The sequence below is a fragment of the Polypterus senegalus genome, chromosome 12 (genome assembly GCF_016835505.1).
Source record: "Polypterus senegalus isolate Bchr_013 chromosome 12, ASM1683550v1, whole genome shotgun sequence".
Taxonomy (NCBI): domain Eukaryota; kingdom Metazoa; phylum Chordata; class Cladistia; order Polypteriformes; family Polypteridae; genus Polypterus; species Polypterus senegalus.
In genome coordinates, this window is record NC_053165.1 from 71,982,644 (window position 1) to 72,002,688 (window position 20,045).

The 20,045-nt window shown below is 46.7% G+C and overlaps 1 protein-coding gene across 4 annotated transcripts in view; it reads right to left on the bottom strand.

Moving 5' to 3' along the window:
- smtnb (smoothelin b) overlaps positions 1-20,045 on the bottom strand; it is a 121,194-nt gene that overhangs the window by 47,447 nt on the left and 53,702 nt on the right. For 3 of the 4 annotated variants that reach the window (XM_039772219.1, XM_039772217.1, XM_039772218.1), the window contains exons 6-8: positions 11,266-11,365; positions 4,526-5,031; positions 2,371-2,440 (exon numbers count right to left, since the gene is read on the bottom strand). In XM_039772219.1, coding sequence (XP_039628153.1) covers positions 2,371-2,440; positions 4,526-5,031; positions 11,266-11,365 — 676 coding nt within the window. Of the gene's footprint in view, positions 1-2,370; positions 2,441-4,525; positions 5,032-11,265; positions 11,366-14,936; positions 15,038-20,045 lie in introns of those variants that run through there. The other variant, XM_039772220.1, reaches the window with a different exon arrangement.

Here is a 20,045-nt window from a genome sequence, read left to right on the forward strand (position 1 = left end):
GTGAATAACAATTTGTTTTCAGTAATTTCCATAAATCATGAGAAGGATTTACCCGTCTGGAAACATCAGGTTTGTTGAGACAGTCTAGACATTTCTGAATTTGTCTCAGGCCCCACTGTTGTCTGAGTGTGGCACCATGGGGGAGGGGGAGTGGATAACAGTGAGATGGGGGTCTAAGAAATGAAAATGTAGCCTCCTGGCAGTTCCGACTCTTCCTATGAGTATTGACTCTGGTGAGAGAAGTTCTCATCATCAGCCGGAGCTCTTATTTGCGAGGGTCTTTTGAGCAAGGGGGGACACAGCGGCTGCACTCGCCGATCTCTACCACTGCAGTCAACGACTTTGAAAGTTACAGTAACACCTTTACCAGCCCAGTTGGGTCTCTTTCTTTACTTTTTAAATATGCTAATGTCTAACTTATATTTATTTTTATTACCTTGCACACCTTACATTTATTTAGCATTTCTGTTTTTCCTGTTTGTTTAGATTTTTAAAATGGACTTTACTCTATTATTATTATTATGATTATAGTTTTGTATTTTCTATGCATATGTTGTATTTACGGCAGTGTCGTGTTGATATCTGCCTGGGAATTGTAATGTGGATGGGCACTACAACTGGGTGCCGCCAGGGGGCGCTGCAGGGGGAGAGCCTTCCTGTTTCAGTGTGACCGGGAAGTGCATTCAGCACACAATACTGTAGCACCTTATGTAACAGGACCCCAAACACCCACCCCCACCCCACCCACCCCCCAAAAAGCTGCCACATTAGAGGAGCTGCTCAGCCTCACTCAATTCTTCCTGGTGATCTCATTCATTTAGACTCTACGCTAAAATAATGGTAATAAATTTTGCCAGGTCGGGACTTGGGCGTGCGGAGGGAGACCAAGTTGCAGGGTCCCATGAAGTTTTTTTTAGGCCTGGGCAAAAGGGGTATCACTAAGCAACCCAGCCAAGGACGCCCATCCATCAGCATCCATCCATTATACGGGCATTCTGGCCGGGTAAGGATCCATCCATCCATCCATCCCAGCTTGGATGCAAACTATCCTGTGTCTTCCAGGACAGCTCTTAAACTTTGGGGTGGTCTCCGTTGGATTTTAAATGTGAAGACCTTCATACGAGGCAGGCATGTGTACACTGCACTGTGTGTATTGATTGCTATGGTCACCAGGGGGCGCCTCAGTGCCCCATCACCACACACATCTCACCCACAGACAGGTCTCTGGTCAATTCAAAAATGTTTTTTATTATTAATGGCTTTTTAATCAACTAAACCATCTCCTTTTTCAAGTGCCGCCCACTCCAAGCCGACTCCGGACCCCCTTGTATGAGGCTCAGTGGCCTCCAGAGTGATCCAAATACACATAAAGGTTCTCTTCCTGCAGCACCCCCTGGTGGCACCCAAGGAACCAGACAGGGATGCCCTTCCACACTGCAATTCCCAGGCAACCCTGCGCGGGCTCAAGCTGAGAGCGAGCCAGCAGAATGCTGCCACCTACTGGGCGGGAGGATGAACTGCTCAAAATATCCAAACTCCCCAAACCCAAGGCAATTCTTTATTTATTCATTCCGACTGGGATCCCACCGGCCAGGTTTCACCGCCACTCCTTCCATTACAGCATCCCGTTATTACCCTCAGTCCCAGTCGGGATGCAAGTCCTCCCTAACCTCAAACCCCCCAGCCCTCACATGGCTAAACTTGCGAAGTACAGAAGACAGTTGGCATCACAGATTTAAAAATGACAAGTCACAGGTTGCTCAAGTGGTCTCCTGCCTCTCACAATTACATCTTTGGGGGTCTGCTGTAGGAAAACTGTGACTTTGGGCAAAGCACGAGGCTTATAAAGCGCAAGGCCGGGTCCTGTCAAGAGAAACCTTCAAGATGGTGGGTGGAGAAACCAAATGTTCAGCAGACCCGATACCTCTGCCTTATTCGGTTAAAATATTTGATGTAACGTTTTTCCATTGACAAGTAACAAATGTACATGGCCACACTTGGGGATCGAGGATCTTCTAAACTGGGCACATGGCCAGCACGTTCGCCGCTCTCGTAAAGGCCGTCAAGCCCAGTAGAGCTAATAGAGCGCTTGGGGAGGGGGGAACATGGGGGGCATGAGACTTGGCCAGGGCGGGAGACGTCATACAACTTGAGCGTACTGACAATAAATGGCAGCTTTATCATCTGGGGCACGGATGGCCGCCGGGCCTGCCCGCCTCGTCGTCTTTGAGCTCGTCAGGATTGTATGGTGGACCTCGAAAATCTTCAGACCCCCTTTATTTGAAGTGGGCACAGTTCCCATTTAGCCTGAACTACAATCTTTCAGGTGAGGATGAGACGAAAACGCATCACCCGTTAGTCCCCCCTCACCTGAATCTTTGCTGCTTTGTCTTGCCGTCCTGAGGTGCTGCTCCTGGGGCAAGTCGCCGGTGGTCTCATTCTGAAAAAGAGAGAACATATTTGGGGGTTAAAAAGCAGAAACAAACAACAAACAAATTACATCAAAAACAAAAACTGGGAAAGCTGGGCTATACTGGTGCGTGTCATAGCAAACGTGCAGGGCAAAAAAACGTCAGGCTTGCCGACTGCCCCTGCTGGTCTCCTAACAGGACCCTGGCAATGAAAACCTGAAAGCTGCCGGGCATGTCTAGTGATACGACTGTGTGCCCACTTCCCAGCTCCTGCTCTTCTGACGTTCGACAGCATGCTGCCCAGCAGAGCCGGCCCTGCACGAAGGTTTAACAGCCATTTTGATTTCTCTTCTTTCTTTTCTATTCTATTGTGGTACTTAAAACACAAAATCATCAAAGAGATACGAGCTTCACTCTTCTTTCTGAGGTCCAAAACAACCTGCGGTGGGAATACAAAGGTGGAAAACGTCAAGCAAGCCACAGAGGACCTGGCACAGCCTGTCTGGGCTCAAGGGAGTGGTCTTGGAGGACCCGGGGGAGAAGAGGCACCAGGACAACTCAGGTGCCGAGACATTAATGGCGAGTCAGGAGGTCAGCCGCCCTCAAACAGAGGATCATAAGAGGGGAAGGTAATAATTAGATTGAAAAGAATTGTGCGTCATTTATCGTTTTTTCAAGTCTAAATAACGACGTTTTACAAAAATACTTTGCATCTTAATCTCTCAAAAAGTGGACGTGATGAAGCAATTCTGCTGCCAGATCTGGATTCAGCAGCCTCAGTACCTGCAAAGTTTGCAGACACTTAAGATACGCCGAGAGGTGGCATTGTACATGGACACTTCCGGGACGGTCGGATTCCTGCTTTTCAGTTTCTTTTCTAAAGAAACCAACAACACTGACTTTCTAAACAGAAGACGACATTCACGGTTAAAGCCAGGGAGGCCCGATACTGGAGTGACACGTGTGCTGCTCTTTGGATTAAAGAGAGCCTGACTGGCATGGAAGCACAACATCGCCACCTTGTGGATGAAGATTAGAATTAACACTGCAACCTCGGCCTAAACAAGTCAGCAGCAAAGCACAAAGCGAGTTGAACTACAAAATTACAAAACATTACAACAGAAAGAAGACAAATCAACAGTAGCCTTCTTATGTCCAGGAAAGGGACTTCGCCTGATGGACAAATATATCCAGCTATCATATCTAGCCATCTATCAGTCATATAGTGCCTTTCATATCCATCTACTATATATAGTGCCTTATCTATCCATCCATCAGTCATATAGTGCCCTTCATATCCGTTATATAGACAGACAGATAGATATAAAGATATGAAAGACATGAAAGGCGCTATATGACAGAGATAAATAGAAAGATATTAACTTTAGTATAGTAGGCAGAATAACAGACAGATGGATAGATATGAAAGGTACTATATAATAGATAAATAGACAGACATGAAAGGCACTATATGATAGAAAGACAGACAGGCATGAAAGGCACTATAAATTAGATAGATCAATATGAGAAGCACTATATGATAAACAATATAGCCCTTTCTATACCATATAGTGCCTTTCACATCTATCCATGCATTACTTTCATATCCATCTATCACACAATGCCTTAGCCATCTATCAGTCATATAGTGCCTTTCATATCTATTCTATCATATAGCATCTTTCATATCTACTATATAGTGCCTTATCTATCCACCTGCCTAATGTACCAATCCCCATTTTCTGAAGTCTCGTGAAAGGGCGGCCAACGTTGACCCCTGGTGTCCCATCACGGGGTCATTCATTTGCACCACCTTAAGTCCTGCTGATCATTTGTGCCAAGGATGCCGGTTCTATTTTTACCAGGGTGTTGTTGCCTGCTTAAAAGTATCAGCTTTTCGGGTCTCAAGGGCCAAATACAAAAGGAGATGCCAGCTGTGTCACTTACCGACTGGCCTCTACAGCTTCAGCAAGAGAGAGACAGAGCGGGAATGTCACCCCGAGTGCCACCATGACATTGTTTTTTGTTTTAATGACAAATTGCTAAACGCTCTTAAGTGACTCTGGTGCCAGAAGCCCAAAGATGGGACTGCGTCACACAAAACGATGGCTCACCTGTCTTTTCTCTCTCAACCCCAAATGCTTTGCCATGACCTCCAAAGGCCCCGTTCCATTTTGGAGCACAGGAGCAGCTGAGGGGCCCTTCTTTGGAGTGACCCCCTTTCCAAAAGCGTTGCCATCGACTGCATCGCCGTTCACCTGGATGGGGGTCTCCTGCCCTTTCCCCAGAGCTTCCTGAAGGGGCGCCAGTTCAAGGTCCACGGCCAAGTCCTGCTCTGCGCTCACGCTGGGGTTCTTCTGCACCGACACGTTTTCAGCTCTCCCGGGGTCCATGTCCGTCTGAGATGAAAAGCCAGCGTCCTGGGGGGAGTCGGGCCTAGCGTCCTGTGGACTTTGGCAAACAGCATCGCTGTTGGAGTGGCCAGAGTTCAAACATTGTGCAGACAATAAACTCGGGGCGTTTGTGATGGCTGCAATATTGTCTCGGGGAGGACACAATAGCTGGGTGGGATCTTCCTTATCCAGGCAGTCAAAGACCAACACCATTCCTGAAGACAGATCTGTGAAAAGGACAGGAAAATGTCAAACAGAAGGCTAAAATTAGGGAATAGAAATCCATCATTCAGAGAAACAATGCAGATGGCGATAGATTAGGAGAGCCACCTGTGGGAAATGTGTGTTGTTGGTCCACCTGACACATTTGGGAGGGGACACTAGTGCTTTATAACACAATAGAAACAGAAAATGCACACTAAAGCATCTCCATAAGTGGGGAAAAACCACAGGAAAAGAGCAAATGGCCTTTCCTAGTAAAGGAGACGCTTAAAATGGAGCGGCCACGGGAACCCGAGTGACACCCCTTACCTTCTCCTCAAAAATCAAATACTGAGCGACCGTTTCAGCTGCCATAATGAACACTAAATGGGGAAAAGGGAAAAAAAAATTGGTACAGAATGCCGAAGGAAAAGGCTGGATGGCTGAGGTCTCCGTCGTCTGACCGACTCTCTGGAATTCAAACTCGGCCTGACCACTTCCTCTCCATGCCCAACATTCCTGTTAGGCTCATCATGAACACTCGGAATTCTATACTTCTCTGGGCTTGGGGCCTCCGACCACGAGGAGTAAAACCGCAGATCCGAGCTGCGTAAATAAACGAGACCCTCCAGTAGCCGACAGAACCTCAAAATACTCCCCAGATCTCAAAATTCCAAATAGTTGTAGGTGACACACTCCAATCCTGAACACTCCGCACAAATGCTGGCACTACGGCTGACCAGTAGCCATATTCTTGCCCATCACAACATGGGACCAGAAACTGACCAATAAGACTATCGATTGTAAATACGGGACCCCCAACTGACCAAGACCACCACCATGTCTGATAGGAGCTCCTCCAAAATGATGCAGAAAGCCAATGTGAGCACCGGCATAGAAAAAAAACAAGCCAGCTCACTCTCGTCTTGAACTAACAGATGGAGGACAGCTCTGCCACTCATCGCCACCAGTGCGGGAATCAGGAAACACGTCGGCACAGTGCCCTCCAAGACAAACTCATTACCTCTTTCTTTATTCCGTTTGGGTTGGCATTGGATTTTTATTTCCTCTAACGTCTATAATTTCTCTCTCTCTGCTGTGGGAAAAAAAATGGGTATGTTGGCAAAACTGGAGGCTGTCATGCAAAACCTCCTCCAGGAGGCGCTCTCTCTTCGAGTACCCTTTTAGCCACAGACTCATTCCACCACAATGTACTAAGAAGAGGAGCCCTGAGGGGTGGGGTTGGTGGGGTGGCAGTTGTCATTCCTGCCCACTGCTATCAGGCAATTCAGTGCCTCCTCTCAACACCCAAACTAAATGGCGCTATTCCAAGTTATTTTTGCCAAACCCACATTATTGATCGTTTGATCGATTAGCTGTATTATTTGTCCCGACAGTCTGTAGGCGGTTTAGGTTTCTGCTGTGGTTTGCATCACATGTATCCAATCAAACCTAAATGCCATTGAGTTGTGTAGGGTATCACTCATGAATCTTGCCCTGGTAATGTGTGTGATGCGCCATCTTTTGGAATAACAAATGCAATGCATATGCCTCTCTTATATGCCACTTGGTAGGGAATTCGTAAAAGAAGCATTATTATTTGTGATGCGCCATCTGTTGAAACAACAAATGAATTGCAGATGTCTCTGTTCCATGCAGTTTGGTATGTGATGCGCCATTTGTTGGAACAACAGATGCAATGCATGTCTCCGTTACAAGCCATTTGGTATAGTATTCGCAAAGCAGTGTTAGTATGTGTGTGTTGCACTATACTCGTATGTTGGAATGACAAATGTAATGCATATGTCTCTGTTATATATCATTGGTATGGGATTTGTAAAGGCAGCTTTAGTGTTTGTGATGTGCCATATGTTGTAACAACAAGTTCAATGCACATGTCTCTGTTCTATGCCATTTACTATCATCTGTTGGAATGACAAATGCAATGCATATGTCTCTGTAATATGCCATTTGGTATGGAATTTATAAAAGCAGGATAAGTTAATGTTTGTGATCCACCATCTAAAAATATAAGCTGGCTGGACGAAAATGAAAATCTGTAGCTAGCGTCACATTCAGGGACAATTCAGGTCTTCCATGGCTCTACCCCGTAAGCACTGCACGGCAATTGTACATTTGTCTGATATTTGAATATTTCCCCCCAACACAGCCTAAACAAACAGCCAACAATTCAAATCAGGATTTGACGAGTGCACATTTGAAAGTTTTGTTTCGGTCACAGGGCTGAGGCACCTGCCACACGCAAACAAAAGCGGCACCTGTCACTGTGTCAACAGGCCAGTGAAAGGAGGGGAGGCGCCGTTCCCTTTCATTTGTCATTGTAGAGCTGCAAGGGACAACATGGGGATTTTCATAAATATTTCATACCGGCTGCAGCACTTTACAGCTCATGAATATGCGAGATGTCCCGAGTTTGCTTTTACACCTGTGGATTTTCATATGTGCATCTAACAGAGTCCCAGACTTACACAAATGACTTTATGACTACAACAACAATTGGAGCGCCTGCAACTTTTTGCTTTACAAGTCAAGCTTTCCAGACATTCAAACACACTTTGTTGTTGTTTATGTTCGCATCAATTATCATCCAAAACTATAGTTTTTAAAATGCGTACTTTAATTTGAAGCCTAGATGTGCTGCTTTTAGACAAATAGTTTGTAAAATTTTAAAAAGTCGTGTATTGCAAGAGAAGAGATCCAGGCAGAATTACTGATTGCAGCCATGTGATCCTAAGAAGCCCACTTGGTAAACACACCGCTGAGTGTCATGCAGTGAAGAATAGAAAGTGAAGCAGCAGAACTGTAAGGCCAGAAGGGCAAATGGAGAGAAAAGACCCCCAACAATGAAATGGCAGAAAAAACTAAAAATACTGTGTCATGTACGTGTGTCCGAGTGTCATCTTCTGGACTCATCTAAGGTAAGCAAGCACTGCCACTTCAGGACTCCAGGGGGCACAACTGTTAACTCGCATCTCTCTCATCACACACAGCTCAGGGCAAATGCCCACTGTGAGCAACTAACCATGCCCCTTCAGGTCCAAGGGGCTCGCGAAAGGAAGAGGAGTTACCCGCATCATGGAGCTCCGCCCCTAAGAAAAGACCACCCTCCCCTCCCAGAGCTTGTCGATAAAAACCTTTGCACCATCAAACACTCATTCTTTTTTTTTTGCTTTTCATGTAGACAGGGTGGTTTGGGTGGCGCCCCAATATTTGTTTCAAGTGCTGCCCTTCCTTTGTCCAACGACAACTGTTAAAGGAGATGTTTGGTATTTTTTAAGTCACAAACGTAGCATATGGTAGATCACACCAAGGGTTCCTCCCCTTGCTGGGGTTCAAATTCATGTTTTTGGTTGTCTTTGTTAATTTATGGTTTTGTACATATTTGACCCCATTTGTGATTATTCGATATTGCTTTGTGTTTTTGTCTCAATGCCACCATTTGTTTTGTGGGCGGTTCCACAGGAGGCAGGACCACCTGCCAATTACTGCTCTATAATTTCAGAGGGACATCTTCTGTTCGTGGTAGTTCAATCTGACTGTGCTACCGAGTGGCAAGTTCACCTGCGTTTTTTGTGCTTTGTTGTATTGGAATTCTATTGTGTGTTTTATTGAAACTCCTTTGCTTCTTGTGCTCCACAGAGCTTCATTGTGTTTTTGATTATATCAGACCCTTTACTTTATAAAGATTCTTCAAGGCCCTTTTGAGTCTAGCCGGGGATTTGATGGTAAGAGCATTACTGGGACTTGCGTACTCTAGAACCCCTAGTGTAACAACAGTATATATGCGTCTTAGACAGATACAATGCTAAGTATTTAGCGCACACCACAGCATTCACGTCTGCAGTGCACCAGGCAATGTACTTGTCTGTTAAGTGCCATTTGGTATGGGATTCGTAAAAGCAGAGTTAATGTTTGTGATGCGCCATCTGTTGGAATGAGAAATACAATACATATATCTCTGTTATATGCCACTTGGTATGGGATTCTTAAAAGCAGAGTCAATGTTTGTGATACGCCATGAGTTGGCATGAACGATGAATTGCATATCTGCAGTATGCCATTTAGTAGCAGATTTGTAAACACAGAGCTAATGCCTGTGATGAACCATCTGCTAGAAATGACAAATGCAATGCACATGTCTTTGTTATATACCACTTGGTATAGGATTTGTAAAGGCAGTGTTGGGGTTTATGATGAGCCATCTGTTGGAATGACAAATACAATGTATTTTATTATTACAAATGTTTATGATGTGCCATCTGTTGGTCTCTGCTATATGTCACTTGGTATGGGGTTCTTAAAAGCAGTGTCAATGTTTGTGATGTGCCATGAGTTGGCATTAAAGATGAATTACATGTCTGCAGTATGCCATTTAGCAGCGGATTTGTAAAAGCAGAGCTAATGCCTGTGATGAACAAATGCAATGCACATGTCTTTGTTATATACCACTTGGTATAGAATATGTAAAGGCAGTATTAGCATTTGTGATGCACCATCTGTGGGAATGACAAATGCAATGCATTTGATTATTACAAATGTCTGTGATGTGTCATCTGTTGGAATTACAAATGCAATGCCTAGATCTTCATTATATGCCAGTTGGTATGGGATCTGTAAAAGCAGAGTTAATGCTTGTGACGCGCCATCTGTCGGAAAGAGAGACAAAGAACCTGGATGGACACACAGTCACTCACTTATCCTTTATTACGGAGGAGGTGATCCTGCACAGTACGTGACAAGTGACTATTGACCTGGGGGCTCTGGACTGCTGAAGGATGACGTTACTTTAACTCATTCGTGAGAGTCTGGCAGAGGGCTTTGTAGTGTAAGTGGATTGTACAACATCCCATACGTCGAGGATCAATTAGGATTTGTTTAAATCTATTTAAACTGTTTGTGGCAAAAGAACAATTCCGACGGCAGACAAAGTAAAAATAGGAGGGGGGTAAAAGCGCAAAACACCAAACCAAACAGTCCGTAACTAAGTGAACACACACTGGAATCAGCTGTAAGCCAATGGTGCGTCTCGTCTCTCGTGGCAAAAGCCTCACGGTATTGTTTGGTCAGCAGCATGTTGCCGTCTGCCTCCATTAAATGAGAGTTCTTCCCCTCATTCTCTCATTGTGTCATTGAGAGCAGCGTAATAACAGAGCGGCTCCTCCCTGTGCCGAGGGATTCAGATTCAGTTGAGATGCTTTTCACAAAGCCTTTTCCTTCTCTGATACTCAAATAGCAAGTGACATCATCCTAGAACATGTTTCCCCCAAGAGCGGCAGACGACAAAACACGCAGCCAAACCTCACGAAGTGGGCTGTTTACACGCAGGAAATTAGGCAAGCAAGTGAACTGAGCAGCAAAGGAGTCCTGCCAATCACAAGCACTGTGACGGTGATGCCCCTCATCTCACTTCATCTTGAGTTCTCAACTAAATAAACGAGCGACGTACAGCACGTGGCCGGTCGTTCTATTCAAGTTGTCCTCTGCCAGTAGGCACACCTTAGCCTCAACTTGCTTTCAACTCGCTGTGCTACCCGCCCAGGACGCCTACAATGTTTTACACGCAATATTTGGGATCTTGACTTCTCTCCTAAGGGACGGCCACCATCGTATCAACACAGGAACGGATTTTCCAGTCGAGTCCGGTTGTAGATATAATCACGTAACTTCCCAGTGCTCTCGTCGTTGATCTGCTTCTCTTCTGCAACGATGCCTGCCCCTTCATTGGTGTAGGCCGTCACACACATGCCCAGGGTCGGGAGCACGGGGGTCTGACTAACACTGAAGCTCAGGTGATTAAGTGTGACTGCCATTCTTTCAGAACTGATCCCCTTCCTCTGTCCTGCTACAGACCACACCCCACCCGATGACCTCACAGCTGCCGCCCCTCCAGATGACCCACCTCTTCCTGTCCCTCATCACAACACCTTTGCTCTGCAGTCAGTCCCTGTTGGCAGAGTATCACACAATACAATATGCGGGGCGGACCCCCAAACCCTTTCTACAATGTATGATTACTCCAAAGCGACCTACAAAGCAAGTGTCTGCTATGTAAATACTAATCTTGAGATGGTAAGGATGGCGGCTGCTGCCTATGGCACTGGACGTCACACGCTAAGACTTCAGGTGCCGTCTTGCCCGCGAGACCTCAAGGTGTGCCTAGAATGGTGACACAGGTGACTTGTGTTTAGGGTTTTTTTTTAAAAAAGGTGACGCCCCGCCAAGACATCTCAGACACGTACCTGCGCTCTCAGGTGGCTCTTCCTTCTTCTGTTGAGCACGCAGCTCTCGGATTTGGGCCCTGATCTGCTCCCTCTCCTCCAAGTCCTTCGTCGTCTGGTCCTGTAAAGACAGTGGCGTTCATTGGTTTATCACCAGTGACAAGTGCAGTCAGACGCCATCTTTGTTTTATTTTTTTCTGTTAATGTCATGTAAGGATTTAACACACAGAAATAAACGTTAGGCGTGTTGCAAACCTCTGGCTATTACAAGTCTTACCATGAGATCCAAACATGTAAATCTGAAATAAAAATAAAAGCAAACACATCATCAACAAAACGTTAAGACCAAGTCAGCATTACGCACCACACGCCTCTGAGGCCTTCAGAGGCTAACACAAAAAAACGCAACACCCCCACACGTTAATCCCAAAGAGAGCCCTGCTGACATCGGACAGACAGGCGGGGCCCAGCGAGACAAAGTGTCCCCCCCTCTAAAAAACAAAAAGAGGGAATTGCTCAATTTCTGGGGGATTACAGGACGGATCAACAGGCAGCATGTGACGCTTTCTGGATTTACAGGAGCTAGCGGTCCAAAACCACAACAGTACCCATGTAGAAGGGGAACGTGAGGGCGGATGGCTTCTTACCCAGACAGGAGGCCAGAGTCGAATGACAGATGGAGTGGCCGGTAACGGAAGGACCAGCAGAAGCCGAGAGTAGGGAGCTGTCCCAATCCCCCATATGACAGGTGGCAGTGGTCCCTATATGGACACCCAGTTAGGACAGGCCCAGAGGGTGCTTGGGAGTTGGAAGTCCAAAAGTGCAGCCCTGTCGGGGTCCCGGAGTACCGATAGAGGGCGCTGTTGGGCAGAGGACCTCCTTACTTCCTTATGGCCTGTTCGTGCTTCCAGGGAGACCCCGGCAACTGTCAGCAATTTTCATTTTATTATGGGGGTAACGGGATGTTGATTGGCGATGACGAGTCGTGAAAGCACACAATGGGCAAAAATACACCGAGATATGAAGGCTGATAACAGACTGCTAGGATCAAGAACCAAGTGTGGACTTGAGCCCAGGGGGAAGCTGAAGTATCGAGGGTCCTTCCCGTTCTTCACACACTTCATATGGAGTTTTACTAGAGATTGGGGGGCTGCTTGGTTTCCTTTCGTGGCCGACACGGCCGTTACGTACACCAATGCTGCCTAAAATATGCGGGTCAAGAGACCTGAGGGGAAACGAGACCCTCCATTTAAAGTAGACTGGAGAATTAAGAGCCTGGAGGTCATTGAAGTGAAGGCAAGTAAATTAAGAAAATTTAGATGGCTGCGCGATTCATTCACTCGTCTATTACGCCCACTTTCCACGGACCCCAGCAAAGTCATGCGTTCTAGAGATCATCTCAGAGACAAAAGGGTGCAAGGCGGGAATCAGCACTGAGCAACCCACATGCACACAGGGGGACGCATTTTGGGTTGCACATGGTTGGGACTCATCTTTGTGTCCAAAAGGAAACGGACACGTGTGAATTTAACTAATGGACATCACTTGGCAGCGATTCTACAAGGGGAGGAGGGGGAAACTGGGGGACAAACCTCCCAAATTTGATGGTCATCATGGAACGGAACACGAAGACAATAAGAGGAGGCAAGGTTGATTCGTGAGCTTTAAGGCCATTCGGACAAATTAGAGTCACCCATCAAATTAACACAAACACAGCCAAATGCAAATTTAGAAACGGGGGATAGGGGTTCATCCTTAAGGACCGAGGACCACAGGAAGATATCAGGGTAATAACTTTCTAGAAATCACTTAAGTCAGCCTTTGTAACAAGTCTTCCGTTACTTCTATTATTATTTCACAGGGGCACATATTGTCGTGACACAAGACCCAGAAAAAATTTCAAAAGTGGGGGATACCATCAGAACCCCAACTAGAACCACATAAAGGGTCTTAAATAATCTTTATAATACGAAAGATTTATTTTTGACAGAAACACCCTGTAGCACCAGAGGCTCCTTAGAGGAATGACCTGAGAAGACAAAGCACCCCACGGCAGCCAAGGTCCAAACAGAGAATCCGAAGGTGAGGAAGAAAACGGAGCACCACCAGCAACCACGAGCGACACTCCAGTCCAGTCCAGAGTGCCTTCGAAACGGACCACCAGGAACTGCGCAAGGCCCTCCAATATATATAGAGGGGAGGGCAGGGCCTGGCGATGACTGACAGGTGGCCCCGCCCCTTGGGGAACCACCCACACAATACATAAGCTTGGCATTTTCCAATTACAAATAGACACAAAGAAAAAGGTGCGCAATAACTACAATTACATAGCACAAAACCAACGAGAAACACAACCTTGAACCCCAGCGAGGGGAGAACTACTGGCTGAAACGTGACACACACACTGGGTCTTAGAGGGTCCTTTAAGGTTCAAGTTTGTTTGGCTCGGTGCCTCTCCACATGGCTCAGCCTCAAGTGCTCATCCCACACCGCCATTCCTTACACCTGTGTTTCTCCCCTCTACTTTTGCCTCTGTTAAAGTTTTTTGACCACCCACTAATAGCAGTCGCCAACTGCCCACAATTGGGGTTCCCCCCCCAACCCACCTTTGGAGAATCGAACTCACTTAGAAATGGAGAAACTTAAGAGTCACTTGGGGAACACAATTGTCAAGAAACACTGCCTCACGACGACGCAGAGACCTGAAAATCGGTTTGTGCCACGCCGGACCACCAGTTCAGACCACAGGAGACACCAACCCGTCTTAATTGCAATGACCTGCATGCTTTGTGGTGGAGCGGTGGCTCTGCAGCTCATCTGGAAGGTGGCCGCTTTAAATCCCCATCACCACCTGAAGGGATCCCACTCTGTTGGGCCCTTGACCTGAAAATGGCAGACCCTGTGCTCTAACCCCCAGAGGTCATGCAAAGACACAACTTCCCCTCAGGGACTAATAAAAACAGATCATCACCATCATCGTACGACTAAGTGGGCATCCTAAATGGAGCAGTAGTGTTGCAATTTTGATGGCAAACCTAAATCAGACATGGGGAGAACATGCAGACTACACACACACAAACTGACGTGGACCCCAATTCAGACCAACATTATATGAATGAGGTTCAGACCAAAGAGAAGTGCGCATAGATGACCCATTCCGACAGAACAGCAGAAGACCCCCAGGTCCAACTTCAGTTATGGTGCAAATTAATCCAGGCGAGGGGGCCCGGCTGTTTCGCTCCCAACATGGAATTGGAATAAACGTTTCAGGCAGGCCTTTTTTTGGGGGGGCAGCGTTTCTACAGTCTCTCCACTGTAAAAGAAACCCACCTTGTGACAGCATATTTAGAAGAAACCCACCTTGTGATAATAACATCAACATCAAAGAAAACACACGGCGCACTCTCTCATCCCGCACAGAAGCTGAATTTGCCTACTCTCGACTCTTAGCTGAAATTCGAAAATATCAATTAGCGTTAAAAAACAACTCTCCCCCATTTCTCTAAAGCAGATTAAAATTAAAAAGGGGTCCGTGAACTCAAACTCTAAGTCCAGTGTTTGAGGTGCAAAAATCAAGCAGTTTCTGAAAGAAAAAAAAAGATTCCAGCCACTTCCACGTCCCTGGGGAACCTAGAAAAGCGAAAAGCAGTTGGGGGTCTCGTCGGGACAATACAAGTCTGGCAGCTCCTTACCTCAGCGGGCGCGTGTTCCTGTGCTCCCATGCTCTCGGCAGTCTGCACTGTGACGGGAGCTCTGCGGAGCGTCAGCTTCACTCAGGAAGTGACAGCGGGTTGAATCTGTTCAGCCTGAGGCCAATGTGCGGGCCCCCCCATGAGCGTTCCTGCCTCCTATTACTCACTAGTCTGCCACGCTGCCAATGCCGCCGTCTCTCTCTCTCGCTCCATAAAACGTCACACACAAAACAACAGCCCAAACTGCAGATCCACCTCGGCAGGAAAGACGTGCCAGCTCACAACACCCCCCCACACATCACGTCACCCCTGTGCCAAGTCTATTAGGGCTAAAGTTAGGGTCCGCTTTCTGACCCACTTTGCTCTGAACAGGGTCACGGGGCTCTGCTGGAGCCTATCTTAGCTAGTATAGGGAGGAACAAACCCTGGAGAGGATGCCAGTCCATCGCCGGGCACAGACACACGCCAAGCAGTGAGTGAACTACTAAGAGTGAGTAGCTTTATAAAGCACTGGCCTCTAAGATTTACTGTAACCCTCAAAAGTTTATATTTTAAAATGAATTTAAAAACAGACAGAGCGCCATCATCCTTCAAAGCCCCGCTTCTTAAAACTTTTTTTTTTCCTTCTCACAACCCAATTTTGCAACCCACAATCTCCACCAAACAGCAGCTATTCATGGTGCCGTTCCCCTGAACATCGACCCCTTTCTTCACCTATGTCTTGGGGCAGGTTCCGGCCCTACTCGCTGTCGTCCATTTTTCCTTTGAAGATTCGCCATTGAATGGCGTCTGCTGGGGTTGGGTTCAGCAAGGTGTTCTGCCAACATATTGCGACCCTTACTCAAGTCACTAGAATTGCAATTCACGACTCGGCGTGGCCCGGTTAGAGACATCTCTGTAGTTTAAGGGAAACCTCTGTTCAAACATATTATAAACCGTACGGGTCGAGACCCTAAATGGGGATTTTGCTACCTTTGGGGTTGTGCAGGGTCGTGACCCACCGGGTAAGGGTCATGGGGAGGCAGTTTAAGCAGTCGACACTGCTCTGCTACGACTGTCGGCAGCGATCCTCCAAGTGGGACCCAAGGGACAACTGTTAGCTGTGATTTTTAATGGGGGACCACCAGGGATGACTGTCGGTGCCAATTCTTTAAGGGGAAAGTACGCCAACCCCGACCCGGGCACTGACTATCTAAAGCGATTCTACAACAGGGTCCCCAGGGATGAATTTTGGAGGCGATCCTCCAAGGTGGACCCAAGAAATGACCCTCAGCGGCGATTTCTAATGGGTGACCGCAGAGATGACTGTCAGCAACCGTCTACTAAAAGAGACCCCAGAGATGACTGCCTTTGCCAAATCTTTCAGGTGAAAGCACCCCAACTCCCACCCTGACACCTGACTGTACAAGGGGGTCCACAGGGATGAATGTCAGCAGCAATCCTCTAAGGGGAAAAGCATCACGAACCCCATCACACAAGGAAGGGTAAGGACTGTCTGTAGCAATTTGACAATGGGAGACCTGTCGATCTGAGGGTCATCGGGGAAAATAAAATTAAGAAACACTGCTTTAAAAGAATAAAAAAAGAAGTAAATAAAAAAAGAACCCTTACCAAAAAGTCCTAAAATGGTATTCAATATTCAAAAACGACTCACTTTAACTAAAATGACTATAAATGAATTAAGCCATAAGGACTCTAAAATCTGATTTGAGTATGGACATGGGTTCAAATAATGGCTGGACCGTAAAACCTGCCAACAGAGGGTTAGGACGACCCCATTATTTATTTAGGCGTCTTCATTCTTTCTTCTGGTTCTTAAATTCTTCTGCCTTCATGCGGAAGGAGAACAAAACCAACAACAAAGCATTTCTGAGCTTTCAGTTACACACGCAATTCTAAAGTCACGTTTTCCGGGGGCCTTGAACTGTCAATCAAAAGCCTAAAAACTGAGCATTTACAGTCTTTACTTCAATGCCACCACTGCTGACGCATTCATCATTATGGTTTCGGCAGGCACGGAAACATACAAATGGAGTGTCTAATGTGGCCTAAATTCTTTTACTAGAACTTTCTTTTTATGCAAATACAGCAGATTCAGAACTCGCCCTCAGACCTTCTTTGCCAAGTCTCTACAAGCTTGGCACACCTGGATTTGGGCAGCTGATCGCTTTCTTCCTGGCAGATCCTCTCAAGCTCTGCTAGATTGGGATGGGAAGAAGTCTGTGAACTGCTATTTGCAAGTCTCTCCACACATCATCTGTGAGGGGCCACTCAGGGTCACTCCGAGATTTGTCCCTAAAGCCACTCCAGCATCATCTTGGCTTCAGGTCACTGAACCCCAGTCCAAGATGGAGCAGGACTTCTCTGTACGTGGCTGCATTCCTCCTTCCCTCCATTGTGACCTGCCTCCCCATCCCTGTGAAGCACCCCTATAGTACGATGCTGCTTGAAGTTCAAGTTTTGACACATCAGCCCAGAGAACCTCGCGCTCTCTGACTCCTCGAAATGCCTTTTCCTCAAGCGGGGCTTCCATCTGGCCACTCTACCATATGCGCCTCCTTGATGGCAAGCTGCCCAGATAGTTGTCCTTCCAACAGGTTCTCCCACTTCAGCACAGGACTTCTGAAGCTCTGTTTGAGTGTCCATTGGGTTCTTCGTTAAGACCCTTCCTTTGCCCGGTTACTCAGTTTGGCTGGATGGCCGACTCTAGGAAGAGTCCAAACGTCGGGAGGATGGTCATCCTTCTGACAGGTTAATTCATCCCAATGTAGGGATGGTCTCCCAAGCTCCTTGCACTTCTTGGCTTGGTTTTTGCCCTGATTAGTGGTGTGTGTTATAGGACCTTCTATAGTCAGAGGCACGTGTGACTTTCTAAATGACGTCCAGTCAATTCAGTTGACAATTCAGAAACACTTTCAAGGGGCAGGGGGGTGCCATCAGAACCCCAACTAGACCGACAAAGGATATTCAGTGACAATTGTGTGACCTTCTGTACGCCTGTACATGAGTCAAGTCAGTTGGTCACAGGCGCACTTCAATCAACTTCTAGAAACATCTCAAGGAGAACCAAAGCCGACAGGAGGACAACCTGACACTTTCCATTCAATCTATTGGAGCTTGAGAGGATCAGCCAGAAGGACTGAGAACATCTGTCCAAATCCAGGTGTGCAAAGCTTAAAGAGTCTTGGCCAAGAAGACTCAAAGCTGCATTTGCTGCCAAAGGGGCTTCCTTAAAAAGTACAGAGGTCTACAGAGAGCTCTTTGAACATCATGTCCTGACATGCTAGATGACTTTCTAAATGAGGTCCCATCTATTCAATTTGCCACTGGTGAATTCCAGTCAAGTTCTAGAAACATCTCAAGGTAAAAAGAAAGGAGGCACCTGAGCACAACTTGAAGCCCCCACAGCACAGGGTCTGAAAACTTCTAGGAATGAGAGGCGTCAAGTCTAATGGGTTGTCACTTTGTCATTATGGGTTAGAATAATGGCCAACGTCTTCATTTCAAACGACACGTAAAACACAATAGAGTGTGCAGACAGTGAATAAGACTTTCTGAATCCACTTTCTCCTTCCATGAAAGGCAAACCTGTCATCTCACTTATCATCCTCCTCCTCCTTCATAAGACAAGGGAGTCTGGCACAGTTCAGATGGCACAAAGGCCCACAGCAACGTCATCGATATTGATTCACTGTAAGGCTCCCCAAAAAGCAAAAAGACAGGCAGACAGTAGAGAGAAAGTTTCCGTCTTAACTAAAAATGGCAAAAATTGCTTTTGAAAACTTTTTCTGGGTGATCTGACCAGCCCGACCCCCTCCCCACCACCAAGCACAGGAAGTCAAAGCCCTCTTTCCCACCTCCAACATCCTGACACTTCCCACAGGAATACTTCCACTTTCCTGTCTATTGTATCAGGAGGAAACAGCGCCATGTAATCAAATGCAAGATCAGAGGGGGCTGAGAAAGAAAAAGATCAGAAAGGGACTCTAGCGGGAGACATGGTGGTGAGGGAGGTGATAGAGTTAGGGCAAAGCAGACGATGACAGGTGGAGGATTCAAATAAGTGCTCCAGGGTCTCCTTTGTCATTGATGGAGGTCCACTCTACTTGTGTCATCGTTGGAGGTGCACTCTGGGTTCTCCCGTCATCATTGGAGATGCACTCCAGTGGTCTTGTGTCATCACGGATGTACAAACTGGGGATCTTGTGTCATTGTTGAGGTGCACTCTGATTGTGGAGGTGCATTCTGGGGTCTCGTGTCATTGTGGAGGTGTGTCCCAGGGGATCTTGCATTATCATGGAGGTGTGTGGTCTGGGGGTCTTATGTCATCGTGGAGGTGCAAACCCGGGGTCTTGTGTATTCACGGACGTGCGCTCCAGGGGTTTTGTGTTATCATGGAGGTGTGCTCTGAGGGTCTTGTGTTATCGTGGAGGTGTGTTCTGATCGTGGAGGTGTGCTCCGGGGGTCTTGCGTCATCGTGGAGGTGCTCTCCGGGGTTGTGTGTCATCATGCAAACAGTGAAAGGATATTTGTGAAGGCTGTCTGAACCATCCTAGTGGCACATCTGTTTTAGCGTCGTTAAACTTATCACCCCAGATGACCCACGGTGCCCGATAAAAGCTGGAAACCAAAGCCGTGACTCATGTCACCAAAACCGACAAACAAGACAGGATTGTGAAACACACTTCAGACAACAAAAAAATAAATAAATAAAGTCTCTGTATGAAAGTGAGCCGAACACCGTAGATGAAGACACGAGCTGAAGCAGCTGGAGGAAGAGATTAGCAAAATAAAACAATCAGGTGAGGACATCTGCGGCCTCCTGCACCAGACGGGCCTGTGCTGAAATACTCGGATGAGTCACGGCTTGTCGGGCCTAACTGCTTACCTCACTGCCTGGAAACACCTTCTCAGAGAATGATTATAAATAAAACAAGTAAAACTAACAAAAAAAAAAAACACAACACACTACAGTCCGTGCCCCCAGTACTCTTATTTATTCAGCTCTGTATGTATTCAGTCGCTCCATCCAGATTCACACCATTAAAAAGGCCACTTGTTGAGACATGGCAAAATTTTCCAGTAAATAATAAAGCTTAAGATTTTGAG